The 15,880-nt window shown below is 53.7% G+C and overlaps 2 protein-coding genes across 8 annotated transcripts in view; one reads left to right on the top strand and one right to left on the bottom strand.

The window, feature by feature from the left end:
* The first annotated feature begins 9 nt into the window (after nt 1-9).
* Nucleotides 10-11,604, top strand: CHRNB2 (cholinergic receptor nicotinic beta 2 subunit). The gene is made up of 6 exons (XM_020887386.2): nt 10-347; nt 1,521-1,666; nt 1,854-1,898; nt 2,316-2,425; nt 3,178-4,147; nt 7,644-11,604. The coding sequence occupies exons 1-6, from the start codon at nt 284-286 to the stop codon at nt 7,812-7,814; spliced, it is 1,506 nt and encodes a 501-aa protein (XP_020743045.2). The 5' UTR covers nt 10-283; the 3' UTR covers nt 7,815-11,604.
* A 1,425-nt stretch (nt 11,605-13,029) lies between these two features.
* Nucleotides 13,030-15,880, bottom strand: part of ADAR (adenosine deaminase RNA specific) — a 52,280-nt gene continuing 49,429 nt past the window's right edge. For all 7 annotated transcript variants that reach the window (XM_020887388.2, XM_020887394.2, XM_070467425.1 and 4 more), the window contains one exon: nt 13,030-15,783. In XM_020887388.2, coding sequence (XP_020743047.2) covers nt 15,546-15,783 — 238 coding nt within the window. In that variant the 3' untranslated portion in view covers nt 13,030-15,545. The remainder of the gene's footprint in view (nt 15,784-15,880) is intronic.

A 15,880-nucleotide genomic window follows, 5' to 3' on the forward strand; every position in this document is an offset into this window, starting at 1 on the left:
CGTCCCAATTGTATTCCCTGGAAGAGCAGCCGGAAAAGCCTCCGCCTGCTCAGACCGGGATAAGCGAGAAGCGGGTTCCTTCTCGCTCTTGGAGCCCGGGGAACCGCCGTGGAGATTATCACGGCAGCACCAAAGGCTGTGCGCACACCCTGGGCTCCGCTCCCGCCTGGCGCTGGCGGCGCGGGAGCGGCTTCAGCACCACGGACAGCGCCCCGCCCGCGGCCTTCCAGCCTGCGGCGTGCTCTGGCACGTTTAAGGCGAGCCGGCGAGCTATGCTAGAGGCATGGCCTGGCTCTCAGGTCCCATGGCGCTGCTCCTCAGCTTTGGCCTCCTTGGACTGTGCTCAGGTAAGGACAAGTCGCCACGCTCTGTCTCACTCAGGCTCGAATTTGTAAGGGAGGGATCCCTAAGGCGGGAAGTCTCCTGGGAGTTAGGGGAGAGACCCCAGGAAAGCTGGGCATACCTGGGAGGCTGAACTGGGAGAAGGACTTGCTCGAAGTGATGCGGAGAAGAGAGGGCAACCTGGGCAGTGGTGGCGGGAGAGGAAGGAAGGGGAGACTCTGATTGCAGCTGAATTGCTATTTAACTTCCAGTAAACCATTAGCTCAAGAAAATCTACCTGGTTCGGCACCCTCACTTGGCTCTCCATCATTTCCTGTCCCTCATATTGGGCTCCTGATTATGCTCACTCCACGCGGGCAAGGCAGGAAATGGAAACAAGCAACTTCTCAACTGTCTTGGAGGGTGGACAGGAGACAGGAAGGGAAGAAGCTCTGCCAGGCTAAGGGCCAGGGAGGGGTCTCTGAGGACGTGGGGGTGCGTTCGTGCAGGGTTGCAGGAGATAGTGTGTGGTGGGGCAGGTACAAAAGGAATATACAACCAAATGAGCTTTCCATATCTTCCTGTAATCTCTTGAGAGGTGAGCTCCTGTATGTGTGGAACTTGAGGTGAAATATATGCCCTGTCCCACACAGCTCAGGTAGCCCAATTATTCTACTCCAACCCAATACCTTTTCGGGGAGGGGGTCACAGCCAGTCACATGTAGAGGCGCATAACATTACTGGTACACAGAGATGGGTGCTGACTGAGAAGAAAGGCTGTGTGGTGGGACACATATGACTGTTCTCCTTTCACTACCCTCTAAAACCTTCCTTGAATTGTAGATATCTTCTAGAAGAAACCATGGAACCAGAAACTTCAAATCTTTTGAAATGATCCTCTGAGATCTTGCAGGAAGAGCAGGGTCTTCACTGATCCTTGAAGAATAGGTTTTTAGTGGGAGGCTGTGGGGGGACTGTCTGGGCTTCTTGGTCAGTGATCTCAGAGAGGGACTTCTCTATGAGGGGCTTCCATGGGGGCAACCTAAGAATTTTGCTATCTTCTTAAGGATGGGCTGTGGGAAACTACAGCTTCCTATTTGGGCCTAGGTTGTCCCACTTGCCTGGGGAGAGTGGGATCCTGGGTGGGCCCTCCTTGCTGTGTACTTACCTCTTGCCCCCCACCCCGCTCCCCTGCCCAGGAGTCTGGGGTACAGACACAGAAGAGCGGCTGGTAGAGCATCTCCTGGATCCTTCCCGCTACAACAAACTTATCCGCCCAGCTACCAATGGCTCTGAGCTGGTGACAGTACAGCTCATGGTATCACTGGCCCAGCTCATCAGTGTGGTGAGTGGGGGTCCCAAACTCTCTGCCCAGCTACTGAAATTGGCATAGCCAGAGTATGTTTGCACTAATTCTTCTGGAGTCCCCAAGGCTTGGGCAGGTGGGGGAAGGAGCCTGGGTGGTGTAGGGGGCCCACAGACCTGAGGGTCGGTGGCAGGGGGCACTTCTCAGCAGCTTCTCTTCCCTGCAGCATGAGCGGGAGCAGATCATGACCACCAATGTCTGGCTGACTCAGGTTAGAGCTCTTCCTGCCCACACCTCTGGGCTTCTCTTATCTCCATTTTTTTTTTTTTTTTTTGCATGTGCTTTTCCCTCTTTGAATCTCCTCAAGAGAGGCAGAAAGGTATAGACCTTGGGATCTTAAATAACTGGATATGAGTCTTGGTTCTTCCACTCACCAGCTCTGTTAACTTTGAATATGTTAAACACTGCAAGATTCATTTTCTCATTCACAAAATGTAGATTCTAATATCTTGGCTTGGCTATGCAAATTAAATGAAAAGCCACTTTTGCTGGGCCGAGAAGTCACGGTGGTGAGGCAATGACTTTTAAAAACTTCCTCAAGCCAAATAGGCCTCCTTTTGTCCCTGTCCTGACCTTGAGCCCCTCCCAGGGCAGAGGTCGGTGCTGCCTCCCTCTTTCCCTTTCCCAGGAGTGGGAGGATTATCGCCTCACCTGGAAGCCTGAGGAATTTGACAACATGAAGAAAGTTCGGCTCCCTTCCAAACACATCTGGCTACCAGATGTGGTCCTATACAACAAGTAGGTGACCCTGGAGGGATGGGAAGGCTGGAGAGGAACTTGAGAGTGCTCAGGTCCTGAAGAAAGTAAATTAGCTCATGCTGGGGGAGAGAAGGGACTTTTCATTGGCACAGACAAGTCACTGCTCAGACAAACCCAAACCCGTGAGGTATAGCGTGGACAGCCACGGTAACCTGGGTCATGGCCAGCTCCCTCCCAGTCCATTAGGACTTCCAGTGTTTGGGGCTGCGGTGTGACACAAACAAGGATTGACAGCCCCCAGTGTGCAAACTGATTAAAAAATAGGCTTTCCTGGAGGAATGGTAAGAATCAAAGAACTTGGGGGTCCCAGTTTCTCCCCCAGGTTCTATCTGCTCTCCTACAATAAGCCCTCTTACCTCCAAGACCCCAAGCCACTAGTCCCTAGACTCTAGGGACCATCTCCTGCTCCCACCTGCCCCTGTCCCTCTCCGTTGCACCGGGCTCCTCACTCCGACCTCCCTGGCTCCCCCAACGTCTCCACCTTCTTGTGGACCAACCGGCTTATACAGTTCATGACAAGTAACAGAGGGTCCCCTCAGGCCTTCTGACCAGGACACCTCTTCTCCCCACCAGCCCACCCACATCCCCTTCTTGCTTAATAATTCCTGCTCCTTTCTATCTCCCTCTTCCCACACCTCCCTTCGGCTTTCCTCTCTTCCCACTCAGGGCTGGGTGAATGGATGGGGTGGAGGCATGCTTAAATCAGGGCTGACTGTGCTGTCCCTTGGCAGTGCTGACGGCATGTACGAGGTGTCCTTCTATTCCAATGCTCTGGTCTCCTACGACGGCAGCATCTTCTGGCTGCCACCTGCCATTTACAAGAGCGCGTGCAAGATCGAGGTAAAGCACTTCCCATTTGACCAGCAGAACTGCACCATGAAGTTCCGCTCGTGGACCTACGACCGCACTGAGATCGACCTGGTGCTCAAGAGTGACGTGGCCAACCTGGACGACTTCACACCCAGCGGCGAGTGGGACATAGTGGCGCTGCCCGGCCGGCGCAACGAGAACCCGGATGACTCCACCTACGTGGACATCACATACGACTTCATCATCCGTCGCAAGCCACTCTTCTACACCATCAATCTCATCATCCCCTGCGTCCTCATCACCTCTCTAGCCATCCTCGTCTTCTATCTGCCGTCTGACTGCGGTGAGAAGATGACGCTGTGCATCTCCGTGCTGTTGGCGCTCACCGTCTTCCTGCTGCTCATCTCTAAGATCGTGCCGCCCACCTCCCTCGACGTGCCGCTAGTCGGCAAGTACCTCATGTTCACCATGGTGCTCGTCACCTTCTCCATCGTCACCAGCGTGTGCGTGCTCAACGTGCACCACCGTTCACCCACCACGCACACCATGGCGCCCTGGGTCAAGGTCGTCTTCCTGGAGAAGCTGCCCACGCTGCTGTTCATGCAGCAGCCGCGCCACCGCTGCGCCCGCCAACGCCTGCGTCTGCGGCGGCGCCAGCGCGAGCGAGAGGGAGCCGGCGCCTTCTTCCGCGAGGCCCAGGGGGCCGACTCCTGCACGTGCTTCGTCAACCGCGCGTCGGTGCAGGGCTTGGCTGGGGCCTTTGGCTCGGAGCCGGCGCCGGCAGCAGGCCCCGGGCGCTCCGGGGGAACGTGTGGCTGCGGCCTCCGGGAGGCGGTGGACGGCGTGCGCTTCATCGCGGATCACATGCGGAGTGAGGACGACGACCAGAGCGTGAGTGCAGCGCAGGGACTCGGGCATGGGATGCGGGGCTGCAGGGCCCCTTGGAAGCTCCGCAGACAAAGCAGGATGTGCAGGATGCCGACAGTGCGAGTCTGGCCTGGGGCTGTGGGCCTGGGCGCTGGCGCAGCCTCTTCTTTGGCTTCTGGGAGGTGGCGCCGCCTAAGCTGCGGTTGGTACAGGATGACCTTGCTGCTTCCCGAGTACTAGCATCCGGAGGGAAATGCCTCGGCTGGGGCATCCTTAGTGTCGTTAGTTTTGGAAAGGTGGCCAGAAAGGGGAGGAGGCCTTTGTGGGTTTGCAGCTGGCCTGTGGCTGTGTTCCCAGAGAACCTCTCTGCCGCTTGTATTCCCAAGACCATGTTGTTAACCTGCAGCTCTTTGCACAAATGAGGATGAATCCTTCGGGTGCCCTGCTTTGGGGGCAAAATTGAGGGCAGTAGAAAGTGTGTTATGGGAGAGGTGGGGGTGGTTAGGTGGCTCCACCGGCCACTGGGAAGAGGACAGAGCCCCAAATCAATATCCTTTTCCTTCTCTTCTGAGTCCTCAGGGAGTGGCTTTGTGAAATATTTATGGAGGGGGAGGCAGGTGAAGGCCAGGGCTTCCAAGACCTGCCCAGAGCTTTCTGCACACCCAGCTTTTTCTGCAGTGGCGCTCCCTGAAGGGGACTCCTTGGACACTGAACCAGGGGATGAGGAGGGGGGAATATGGGGGGTTGACTTCCCTGCATTTGGGGTTGTGGCTGGCCCCATCCAGCAATTTTTAATCACCTGACTGGTTCCAGGCTGCAGCTCAACTGTTGCCATGATAACTGGCCATGTTTCCACTGGGATGCAGTCATTCTGGCCTGGGGAGTAAGGAAGGGCAGGCTCCTGCATTATCGTTTGTGGGGGGTGGGATGCTCCAGAGCCTAGTGTCCCTTGGGAGGGCAGGAGCTGGGGCTTGAGCCAGGGAGCAGGTTATGGTCCTGATGGAAGATGAGAGGGACCGAGGCAAGAGAGGATGGGGCTGGAGGCTCAGAGGTGGCTGGGGCCAGGTGGGGAATGCTGGTGGTGCAGGGGCTCAGCTGGCTGTGTCTCTGCCTCTGCCTTCCCCACTGCAGCAAACTCACGTAATGTGCATTTACTGAGCTAGGTGATGAGGATGCAATGACCTACTTGGATGTTTCACAGGCATCTCAAACTTAACATGTCCAAAACTGAGTGCTTGATTTACATCCCCACCACCAACTTGCTCCTCCTCTCATCTCCCCATCTTTTAGTAAATGACATCACCATCCACCCAGTGGTTTAGACCAGAAGCATGGAGTGATCCTAGGTGGCTCTCTTTCTTATCTCCCCCACCATCCAGATCATCAGAAGTCCTGTCTTGTGAGCTCAACCTCCAAAATAATTCTCAGCTTCATCCTATGTTAACCATCTCCATGCCCCCTCCCTGGCTGCCGGCCTCCATCAGCTCTTGCCTGGCCTAGGGCAGGGACTTCTAATGGTCCCCCTGATTCACTTCTTGTGCTTCTCCATCCAAACAGACAGTGTTTCCTGCTCACTATGTGTCATCTCTCCACAGCTCAGGTCACTGGCTTATCTGACGCTTGTTCTAAGCAAGCTAAGTGCTTTCCTGCCTCAAGACCTTTGCGCATATTGGTCCATCTGCTTGGAATGCCCTTTTTTTTCCTTTTAAAAATTATTACTATTATTGATTTTTGCCCTACTATTGAGAGTAAGTGACCCTTTATCCCAAATACTCCAGCTTTTCTCTCCCAAGGACAGAGATATTGTCTTCTATAACCCAGGCTCGGTGATCGAATTCAGGAAATTAGCATCAATACCTTTATCTGATATAAAGTCCATACTAAAATTTTTTCAGTTGTCTCAGTAATATCCTTTGTAGCATCTCCTCCACCTCAGTCCAGATCTTGAATTGCACTTGGTTGTCCTGTCTTTTTAGTTTGCTTCACTCTGGAACGGTTCCTAGGTTTTGCCTTTCAGGGCATAGGCATTTTTGAAGGGCCCAGGCCAGTTGAAGGTCCCTCAGTTTGCAAGTTGGACACAACTTTGAAACTAAACCACCACCACCACAGTTTGGGTTTGTCTGTTTCTTTCTTCAATTTATTCCTGATACAGCTGGCTCCTTGTCACTTATCAGATCTTCGCTTAAGGTGTCACTCCCTCAAAGAGGCCTCCCCAAATCACACCCTGAATGAGATCTCCGCCTCCATTGCTCTGTCCTTTGCTTCCATGTAAGCACCCAGAAGGGTGTAATTATTTTTATTTTTACTCATTTTGTGTCCATCTCCCTCAGCAGACTGAACTTCAGGATGTGTCTGTCTTGCTCTCTCACATCCCCAGGGCCCAGACTGGTGCCACGTACACTGGAGGCCCAGGGTTACAGATGAACACGTGTGCAAAGGGCCAGACTCCGACGGGAGCGAAACGGCCCTGAGTGCAGGCCAGCTCTCATGCAGACCCTGTGACTGGCTCCCAAACACAGTGGTTATTCTCTTCTGGATGGGTTTGTTTGCATCTGAGACTCAGTCCTCCCATCCTGGGGCTGTTGGAAGGGGCTCCCCAGGCAGTTATATAAGGAAAGAGGCCTGCAGGGCAGCCCTTCATTCACTAGTTCAACACACAGTTACTGGAACTCTGTGTTTGAGATGCTGGGATTACAAAAATGAGTCAGATCAGGTCCCTGTAGTTTACAAGCTCATAGCTTAGTTGGAGTGGGGGCTGGGGAGGGAGGAGAGGACAGGCATATGAATTGAACTGACAATACAGTGGAGTAAAAATACTGGGCTTCCCTGGTGGCCAGACTTTTACAGGGTAAAGAATCTCTCCTGTAATGCTGGAGACCTGGGTTCAATCCATGGGTTGGGAAGATCCCCTGGAGGAAGGTGTGGCAACCCACTCCAGTATTCTTGCCTGGAGAATCCCCATGGACAGAGGAGCCTGGCGGGCTACTGTCCATGGGGTTGCAAAGAGTTGGACATGACTGAGTGTCTAAGCACAGCACAGAGATGCATGCATAATGCTGAGGGAACCCCAGAGGAAACAGGTTCATTCTGATCAGGGGGATCAGAGAAGGCTTCATAGAAGAGGTGACGTTTTGATTTAGGCTTTGAAAGATGTGTAGAAGTTCACAAGTAGAGATAGGGAGGACTGGAATTCTAGACTGGGAGGAAATACAAAGGCCCAGAGACCTGAAAGGACAGACCGGAGTTTGGTAAGTCTGAGTTGGACTTGGAAGAAGATAAATGTTGGCTCATATTTGTCATGGGTGCTCTTGATTCTAGACTTGGGAGTTTGGGTGGTTGCTGAAAGCAATGGGGTCACTGGAGGCTTTTAAGCAGGCAAGACCAGAGCCGAACTTTGGAACGGTCACTCTGGGGTCAGGAGGGAGAGGAGTGATGTGTGATGGAAGTTGCTTACACCCGATCCAGTCCCCTCCTGTATTATGTGATTGATACCTGGGTCTCCTACCCTTCCTCTCTCCAGGTGAGTGAGGACTGGAAGTATGTTGCCATGGTGATCGACCGCCTGTTCCTTTGGATCTTTGTCTTCGTCTGTGTCTTTGGCACAATCGGCATGTTCCTGCAGCCTCTCTTCCAGAACTACACCACTGCCACCTTCCTCCACGCAGACCACTCAGCTCCCAGCTCCAAGTGAGGCCCTCCCCAGCTCCATGCTCCTTCAGCCCCTCTGTTGGACAATAGTTTTGGGTGGAGGAGAGATGAGTGAACTACCAGAAAGAGGGGTGCTGCCCCCACAGACCCATCATTTTGCTTCACTTGGAGCCTCCCCCTCCCCTCCCCCCACACCCAGCCAGCGCTAACCTGGAGGCTGGACCAACTGCGTGGTGTCCTGGCGGCTCTCCTCCTCTGGGACCAACTCAGGCAATAGTGTTGCTGCTGGAGGATGAAGGCTGAGAAGTGGAGGATGGAGTGAAGTCATCGGCTGCCTCCGAGTCCTGGAAAGGGCTGTGCAGGAGCAGGGGTGGGACAGGGGCTCCGACGCTGTGCTGGGCTGGCCTGAGACCATGCAGCTCGGGGGGGACGCGAGGGGGAGAGGGGCCTGGGTGTGGCCGGAGGTCTGTCCTCGCTTAACAGGACAGCAGCTGACTGGGTGGGCCTCACAGTGGCCGGGGCTCCTGCTCAGAGGTTAGCCTGGCGCTGAGGTAGGATTCCTGGGGGAGACTTCCTGCCCCACAGCCCCTCATTTCTATGCAGCCCAGTGCTCAGCCCCAGGTCCCCTTCTCCCAGTGAAGGATTCTCCCTAGACTTCCTTTCTTATTCAGGCCAGGGCGTGGGAGCAAGGTTTGGTATTAGGGGCGCCTCTGAGTTTCCAGTCTTTGGGTGACCTACTTGGAGCGTAAAGGCTAAATTCTCAAACTGTATGAGTTCAGGTTCACAGGCGGTTTCTCTCCCTCCTCCCCACCCCCTACCTCACCTGCAATTTGAACGGACTGCTTGCTGGAGTAAGTAAACTAAGGATGTTAGCTTTCAGCAGACCCAGCCCTTTTGCCCGCGGCAGAGCAGGCTGGGCAGGAGAGGGCTGGCTGTGGAGGCCAGCCAAGCGGGGTGTGAATGGCCAGAGCGCTGCCACATCAGCACGGCTCCTGCTCCCGTCCTTCTATTCCTGGCTCCATCCTTCCTGCTCTGGCTCCTCCCCTTCCTCCCCCCAACCAAACCTGAGCTAGGCTGCTGCAGAACTTGGGAAGGACAAGTCTGCACAGCGGACTGCAGAGAGCATGCCCTGGAGGCTGTATCCTGACGCTTCTCCCAAGGGCTCCCCTGGCCTATGAGCCAGGGAAACAGACCTCTTAAGGGATCATCAGGCCCAGCCCCCATCACATGACCAGCTCTGATCTGTGGTCCCAACATGGGCTCAGCGCTCAGCCAGCAGGTCACAGAGAGGTCTGTCTGCCAAGGGCATCTAAGGCACCTGCCTGACACACCATGCTCTTCTCTGGAGTCCAGCTGGACGCCTGCTTCTGCAGGCACCGAGGTGGGGAGACGCAGTGTAAGTGCAGAGTCTGGGTGCCCTGCCACTTACTCTCAGCCATCCTGAGCAAGTCTGGCTAGGCCTCAGTTTCCTCATCTATAAATTGGGGCTAGTAAGCCCCTCTTCATGGAGTTGCTTTGAGGAAGGCATGATGTCTGAAAAAGCCCAGCACTACAGCTGGTGTGGAGTAGATGCTTGGGGGGTCATCTGAGAGGCAGGCAGAGCTGGTGGGCATGGGCTCAGCCACCTGTCATGTCAGTCTTCCTCCCAGACCCACCCTTACGCTGGAGGAAATAGCCCACTGAAACAGGGCCTGGGTCTGGGGGAGCTGGGGCTGGAGAGATACCACACAGGGGGTGCTGGGGTAAGCCTAACAGCCTTCTGGAGCCCCTTCAGCAAAGATTTGTCCCATTCCTGGGCTGAGCTCAGGCTCTGGCCTCCTGACACAGGTGTGTGCTCAGGCTCCCAGGAGATCTAGTCCCATGCTGGCTGTGGAGGAACTCCATCCAGACGTTAAACCAGCAGCTGCATGAGGTGTGCATCTCCCCACCTGCCAGAATGGACATGCAGGCATCTCTTTTGGGGGGTGAATGTCTCGGCACTACGGAGACTCCCTTCTCAAAACAGCAGATGGACAGTTGCCTGTATTATCCCTGGACCCACCTTAAATTCACAGCCCTGAGGAAACATCCTAGAATCTGAAACAGCTATTGAAAAGGAACTCTCCCTCTGAAGGGGAAGGTGCTGACCTGAGGCCTTCCTGCCCAGCTCTCCCGGGCTCCTTGCCAGGGCAGGGCTGCTGGGGAGGCCCCATCAGCTGCTGTCCTGGCTGGCCTTGCTTCCAGTACTTGCCGCAAGTGGCTTTTGTCCAAGGAAATTACTCAACGGTGCCAGAGGGGCTGCTAGAGAGTGGCTTGTCCAACTCCTCTCCATGAACCCCACCGACACACAGGGAAATGCAGGCCCGGAGGTTGTCTGCTGCCTGACCTTGTACAAGCTCTGAACTCTGAACTTGTTCATCCTCATCTGTGACTTGAGGGTGACAGCTGACTGAGGACTGCAGCAAGGGTGTGAAGGATCAATGTATAGAAGAAAGGGTTAGCCAGGCAGGTTCCCTGGGGCCGTACCATTCCCTCCATCTCTGGGTGCAGGCCCTTGCGGACTGCCCGTGGGGAGGACAGAGGTGGAGGGAAGAGGGCTCAGGCAAAGTTACCACGTGTCGGTACAGGCTTTGAGCCCTCAGGGTACTGAGAAGCTTGGGAAAACCAGTCTCTTCCACTCATGGGTCCTCTCTCCTCTTGGTGGTGTTGGGGACGCCTCTTGGCCTCTTCCATGGTTGGGGGGGAGGAAGGGGGGCGTGGTGGGCATCTCTGGAGAGAACTGGGTACCCAGCTCAGCACCAGGTCAGGACGGGGTGGGGGGAGGGGGGTTGGTCCTGCATATGAAGAGAGAGCGAGAGATACTGGATGGAAACCCAAGCAAGCTGGACTTGGGAGACGGCAGCGAGCAAACAGTTGAGTGTCTCCATCAGAGACGGGAAGGCCACAGGCCATCTGAGAACCATCTTTCATCTGAAAAGAAGGCATGAAAAACTCTCTGCTTGTGATGACTGGCACTGCAGCAGGAGGAAGGCAGTCTTCTGGCAGTGAGAGTCTAATACTGGAACAGCTGGTCCCGAGTTATTGCAGATTTAAAAGCAAATAAGACACGGGCAGCCCCCAGCTGGCATTTCTGTGGTGGAAGGCTGGCTGTGCAGGAAGGGCGGGCCGTTTCCCCCCAAGGAAAGAGGGAGGGCGTGCAGCTTCGTCTCCTGTCCTGCGTCTCCTCCCGCCCCCAGTGGGAGCTGCCGGGCACCAGTGGCGTGCTCCGGGCCAGCTGCTTCAGATGGCTTGTTTTTACTCCTCACAACAATCCTGCAGGGAAGGGGCCCCTGTTGACAGAAGAAAAATGAGGCCCAGGAGAACAAGATATAGCTGGTAAGTAGTGCTGGCCTGAAATCCCACACTGACCCCAGAGGCTATGCCCTATGGCCTCTGAGGCTGGAAGAGCTTCCTTGGGAGGGAAGTGAAGGGCATCAGGGTCTTCTCTGAATCCCGTCCCGACTCAGTTCCAGTTGTCACCTTCTGCTTATAGGTAGAGTTGGGCTGGCGTCACAGCATCCCTCACAAGCCAACTCATGCTGGCCAGTTGGCCACTCAAGACTAGACAGAGAACAAACAGCCACCTTTCAATATTCATCCCAACAAGTCTCAGAGGTCAGTTTGACAGTCATGTGGTTCCTACGGGACTGTTGGTCTAGGAATCATTAGGACACCTCACCCACCTGCTGTGTCCCCGTCTTCCCCCACACTGGCCTTGGCCACCCCATCTGCTCCTGGAATACTTGCACTGGTCTAGCCCACTCCAGGCCAGACTCAATAGGAACTCAAGATTCTCATAAAGTTGTTTCCAAAGATGTCTTATCTCTCTGTAATCCTTGAGAGTGGGGGTGGGGAGATCCTCACGGGCCAGGGTTGGTGAATATGGGGAAAAGGGAGAATACTGGGGGAACTGGATCCATGAGAGGTTAAAGACATTAAAAAATCTAAAGAAAAGGTCAGTGGTAACCAGTGATTGTGATGGGTGGCTCGACAAGTCCATTCATCAGATGGAAAAGATAAGGCTTGGCCTGGAGTAGACAGAGCCCAGAAATAGCTCCTGGGGAGGCCCTTTGTGAAAAAGGGGCCCTGGAAGACAGGGCAGAGGTGAGGCCCAGTCTCCTAGCGATAGATATGGCTGCGTGGAAGGCACATCTGCTCCTGGAACATGGGTTTGACCCGGGCCCGCATCCCGGAAGCCATATTAAATGGTGGGCTGAGATGAAATGCCGGGTGAGTAACAACCAAAATGCTGCAGGAAATCCCTCATGTTCCCGGGGGGCAGCCTTGCCTTCCAGCCTACCTGGAACTGGGAGCTGGGGGGACAGTCCTATATCCTGCACTCACGTTAGGTATGAAGAAAATGGTTCGTTTTCTAAAAGGCCTGGAAACATCTCCCTCCAGGTGGGACCAGATGCCTGAGAACAGAGAGGACAGCTGTCGAGGCTCTAGGCCTCACAGTAGGCAGACACTGCCCTTCACTGTCTGTAGAGTCTGTTCAGCTCGTCCGACTGTTTCAACACATTGTGAGTGACACCCGTGCAGAGTTCTGGCCCTAGTTTAATGTGCCCCAAAACATGTCGCTGGCCCTCCTGGCCTGTTGTTCCATCTGTACAGTCGAAGAAGGAGGTTTCACTGTGACTTAGGAGGCCTCAGTCAGGTATTTCCTATCCTCTGGTATCATAGTTTTACAAGGTCAAAGAGACTTGTAGACATCCTGACCCAACGGCAACGTGGAAAATGGTGTTTCCTCTTTGAAATCAAGACAGAGAAGTATTCTAGCTGCCATCTATAAAGTAAAAAGCAAATGGCCTGTCTCCCAAGACAGTAGCCAAGTCAGGTCTGCCTAGGCTGCAACCTGCACCTCCCTGCAGGCAGACAGTTGGGGGTGGAGGGCTGGAGCTGGTCTGTGGTCTGTGATGCTGTCTCACGGGACACTTTCCTACTCTGGGCCTTGAAATCTCGCACAGCGTGTTTGGGGACAAGATACTTGATGGAGGGCTCTGCTGGGGAAGGTGGGGGTATGGAACTGGGGATGTAAGTAAAGGCTGTCTGAGGCACCCACCGCACCAGACAAAAGCTCACCTCTGAGATGGCTCCTCTCTGCTGGCTAAGGGGGACCCGCGTCCCAGGTTCTGAGTCACTCCCAGCTAGTGCTGTTGCCGGAAATCCCAGGACCACAGCTCCCACCATTCCCCACTTTCTCGTCCCCCAGGAAACCAAGACTCGAGGCTTTCTAAAAATCAGATTCTTTTTTTTTTATTTATTTATGAGGAATGTATATTGTTAGTCACTTATACCAAAGGACACATAAAAGCAGAATCATAAAACTGACTGCACCCATCGTGGCCCCCAAGTCTACGCTTGGGCTCTTCTCCACTCTGCTCTTGGGAGTCACTACCGAGACCCCAAAAGCCAGCAAAATCCCTTCAACGTGAGTAAAGGAAATAGCTTGAAGCAGCGACAAATTTTTTTACAAGTGATTATTCAAAGAATGCACAACAGCCACAGTTCAGACAAATCAACTACAAAGATCATAAAAAAAAAAAAAGCTGGGGAGGTCTTGCTTATAAAAACAAAGATTGGACAAAAAAGGGAAGCAGACACTTTAGGTAGGTGGGATTTTTGCCTCTTCTGGGGGGGTGGGTGGGGGTGGCCGTGCAGGGCCCAATACAGGCTTGTTTCCAGAGGACGCACGGGTACAGGGAAGCCTCGCTCTCTTCCTACAGCAGAAACTGAATACTGTAAGTTCACTAGACAAGATCTTGGGGCAAGTGGTGGCTCTGACCGGTTGAGAGTACCCGGGCTCCCAGCTGAGAAGAGGTGGCTGAGACTGAGCCCTGTGGAGGTTCTAATGCCCAGAGGGGCTGGACATGCCAGGAGTAAGTAGGTGATGCTCTCCAGCCCAAAGAACCAGGGAGCTGAGCTGCCTCCCGGGGCGGGACTGATCTCGTGTGCCGTTGGAAGATTCACAGGACTGGGGGGTAGGCCCCTGCCACCTCAGCAGACAGACACTGCTTCCCTTCTAGTTCCATGGGACACTTGGGTGTCCGCAGAAACATCCTTAGTGTGTTTGAAAGACTTAACGTTTTCTCACTTTGGTCAAAGTAGAGCAGGCACAGAAGCCAGAACAATAAACGTGCGGACCTGGGTGTATCCACTGTTGACAAGCCAGGACAGATGGGGGGTAGTTTGCAGGGTGTGGGGGACAATGGAAAATCATCTGAGGGCACTGGTTTGGCATGTTCACAGATGACAGAGGAACTGTCCAGAGGGAAAGAGGCAGGCTCAGGTCTGGAGATGGCAGAGCCTCTGTACTTTTCTTGAGCATATCTAGCTAGCTTAGGCCCAGAGCCAGGCCCAGAGAGACGAAGGCTCTGACCACAAGAGTCCATGTTAGCTTGAGGTGTAGACCCAGAGTCCCACCTCACAGAGTTTTAGGACAACCTGCCCTTTCACTTGGAGTTACTGCTCAAGTCAACCCTAGAATGATTCCCTAGCAGGCAGGAGACCTGGGTCTGTGACCCGCCCGGAGACAACCTTCTGAAGCTGTTAGGCAAAACAAAAGCACTCTGTTAATCAACGGAAAATGACATCTGAACTTCAAATCTGTGCAATTACAGGTTATCTGTAGCTGTTGAGGATCAACATTTATGGCATTCTTTTTAAAACTCCCCATTTACCATGAGTTAGTCACGTTCCCTTGGTGTCACCATCACGAGAAATACGCTGGGGAGAGCAGTGGTCTGACCCAACATGATTTTTTGCCTTATTCCTGCTAAGTCATGATTATCTGAGCAGAGACGATTTACCCTCTAGGATTTACCCTGGGTTTCTTCCTACCAACTGGTCGGGGTCTACAGCGTTACTGCCCCTGTCAGCAGGACAGATTCCTAGGAATGCTTTAGGAGGGGCAGCTGGGAGCTTGGCAACATTCCAAGGTATGTCTGCCTACCGGGGAAGTGGTCTGTGTTACCCCTGGAGGGCAGGCCTCCTCTAGTGCTCAGGCAATTCCATTAGCCCCATCTGGCTGGTCCCAGCCCTTCTTGCCGCCTGGGGAAGGGACGCACCTCCCCGGCAGCGGCCTCCCCTGCCGCTGGGCCCCTCCCAAGCCGGCTAAAGTGCAAGATCATGGAGCATCATCTGCAGGTTCTCATCACGCTTGGCACCGGTAACAAGCTGACTGCAGTGTTCAACTCCGGCCCTTAGAAATGTTTCACCAGATTCTTTAAGTTCACTGCTTTACCCTCTTGGAGGAAAAGGAAAAACTAACAACCACGAGGAAGGAATCTCAGAAGGGGAAGATGGGAAGCAGAGGGGCCTCAGAATTCACAAATGAAAAATCCTGTCCCTGGCATGATTCACATGGTTGACTGGAACCTAATTGAGACCACAAGAGGTCAATGTAGCAAACACAAAGGGAAAGGAAACAGAAAAAAAAAAAAACAAAAAAAACAGAAATAGACCAGAAGAGGAAATGGGTGGAAAGAAGGAACAAACCCCTTCTCTCTGCCCTGCGGTCTGTCTCTCTGCTGGAGAAAAAAGAAGGGAGATGGCGAGACCTGGCCTGATATTCCCAAAGAAAAGTAGAATATCAGGAACCCACAGTTCTCACCAACCGTGAGACCAACCGTGGTTCCATTCTTTTTAAAAAAAGGAAAATAAAACCCAAAACCTGTTGACCCATGTGATGAGGAATGCTATGACCTCTCTCTCGCACCCAGTGTGAAACACCCGACCTGTCAGTCACTGGGTCACGCTACACTGGGCAGAGGTAAAAATTCTTCTCCTCCTGGGGCTTGCTTATCCAGTTCCCGTAGCCCATGTCCTTCAGACATTTTTTGAAGTAGTTCTTGGCTATCTCGTAGTCACGGGCAGCTTTCTTGGCCTCACCATAGGAGAGTCTAAGTAGATCTCTGCGGTATCGGAAGGAGCAGAGCTTCTTAAATAGAAGGAAAATGTTCTTTTTGGAGACCCGGGACAATTCGTTCCGTGGCCTGGGGAAACGAAAGGACTCATTATCACCTGGGATGGAACAAGGGGAGGCACTGGGGGTGGGGAGGTGGCAACTTTTAAGCTCCAGAGTTTGACACT

The sequence above is a fragment of the Odocoileus virginianus genome, chromosome 5, assembly GCF_023699985.2.
Source record: "Odocoileus virginianus isolate 20LAN1187 ecotype Illinois chromosome 5, Ovbor_1.2, whole genome shotgun sequence".
NCBI lineage: Eukaryota > Metazoa > Chordata > Mammalia > Artiodactyla > Cervidae > Odocoileus > Odocoileus virginianus.

Excerpts from the sequence above, each read along its gene's own strand:
- CHRNB2 (XM_020887386.2), top strand. The coding sequence starts at position 284 with ATGGCCTGGCTCTCAGGTCCCATGGCGCTGCTCCTCAGCTTTGGCCTC. Across the intron at positions 2,426-3,177 it reads GATGTGGTCCTATACAACAA|TGCTGACGGCATGTACGAGG; the intron begins GTAGGTGACCCT and ends GTCCCTTGGCAG. Across the intron at positions 4,148-7,643 it reads GTGAGGACGACGACCAGAGC|GTGAGTGAGGACTGGAAGTA; the intron begins GTGAGTGCAGCG and ends TCCTCTCTCCAG.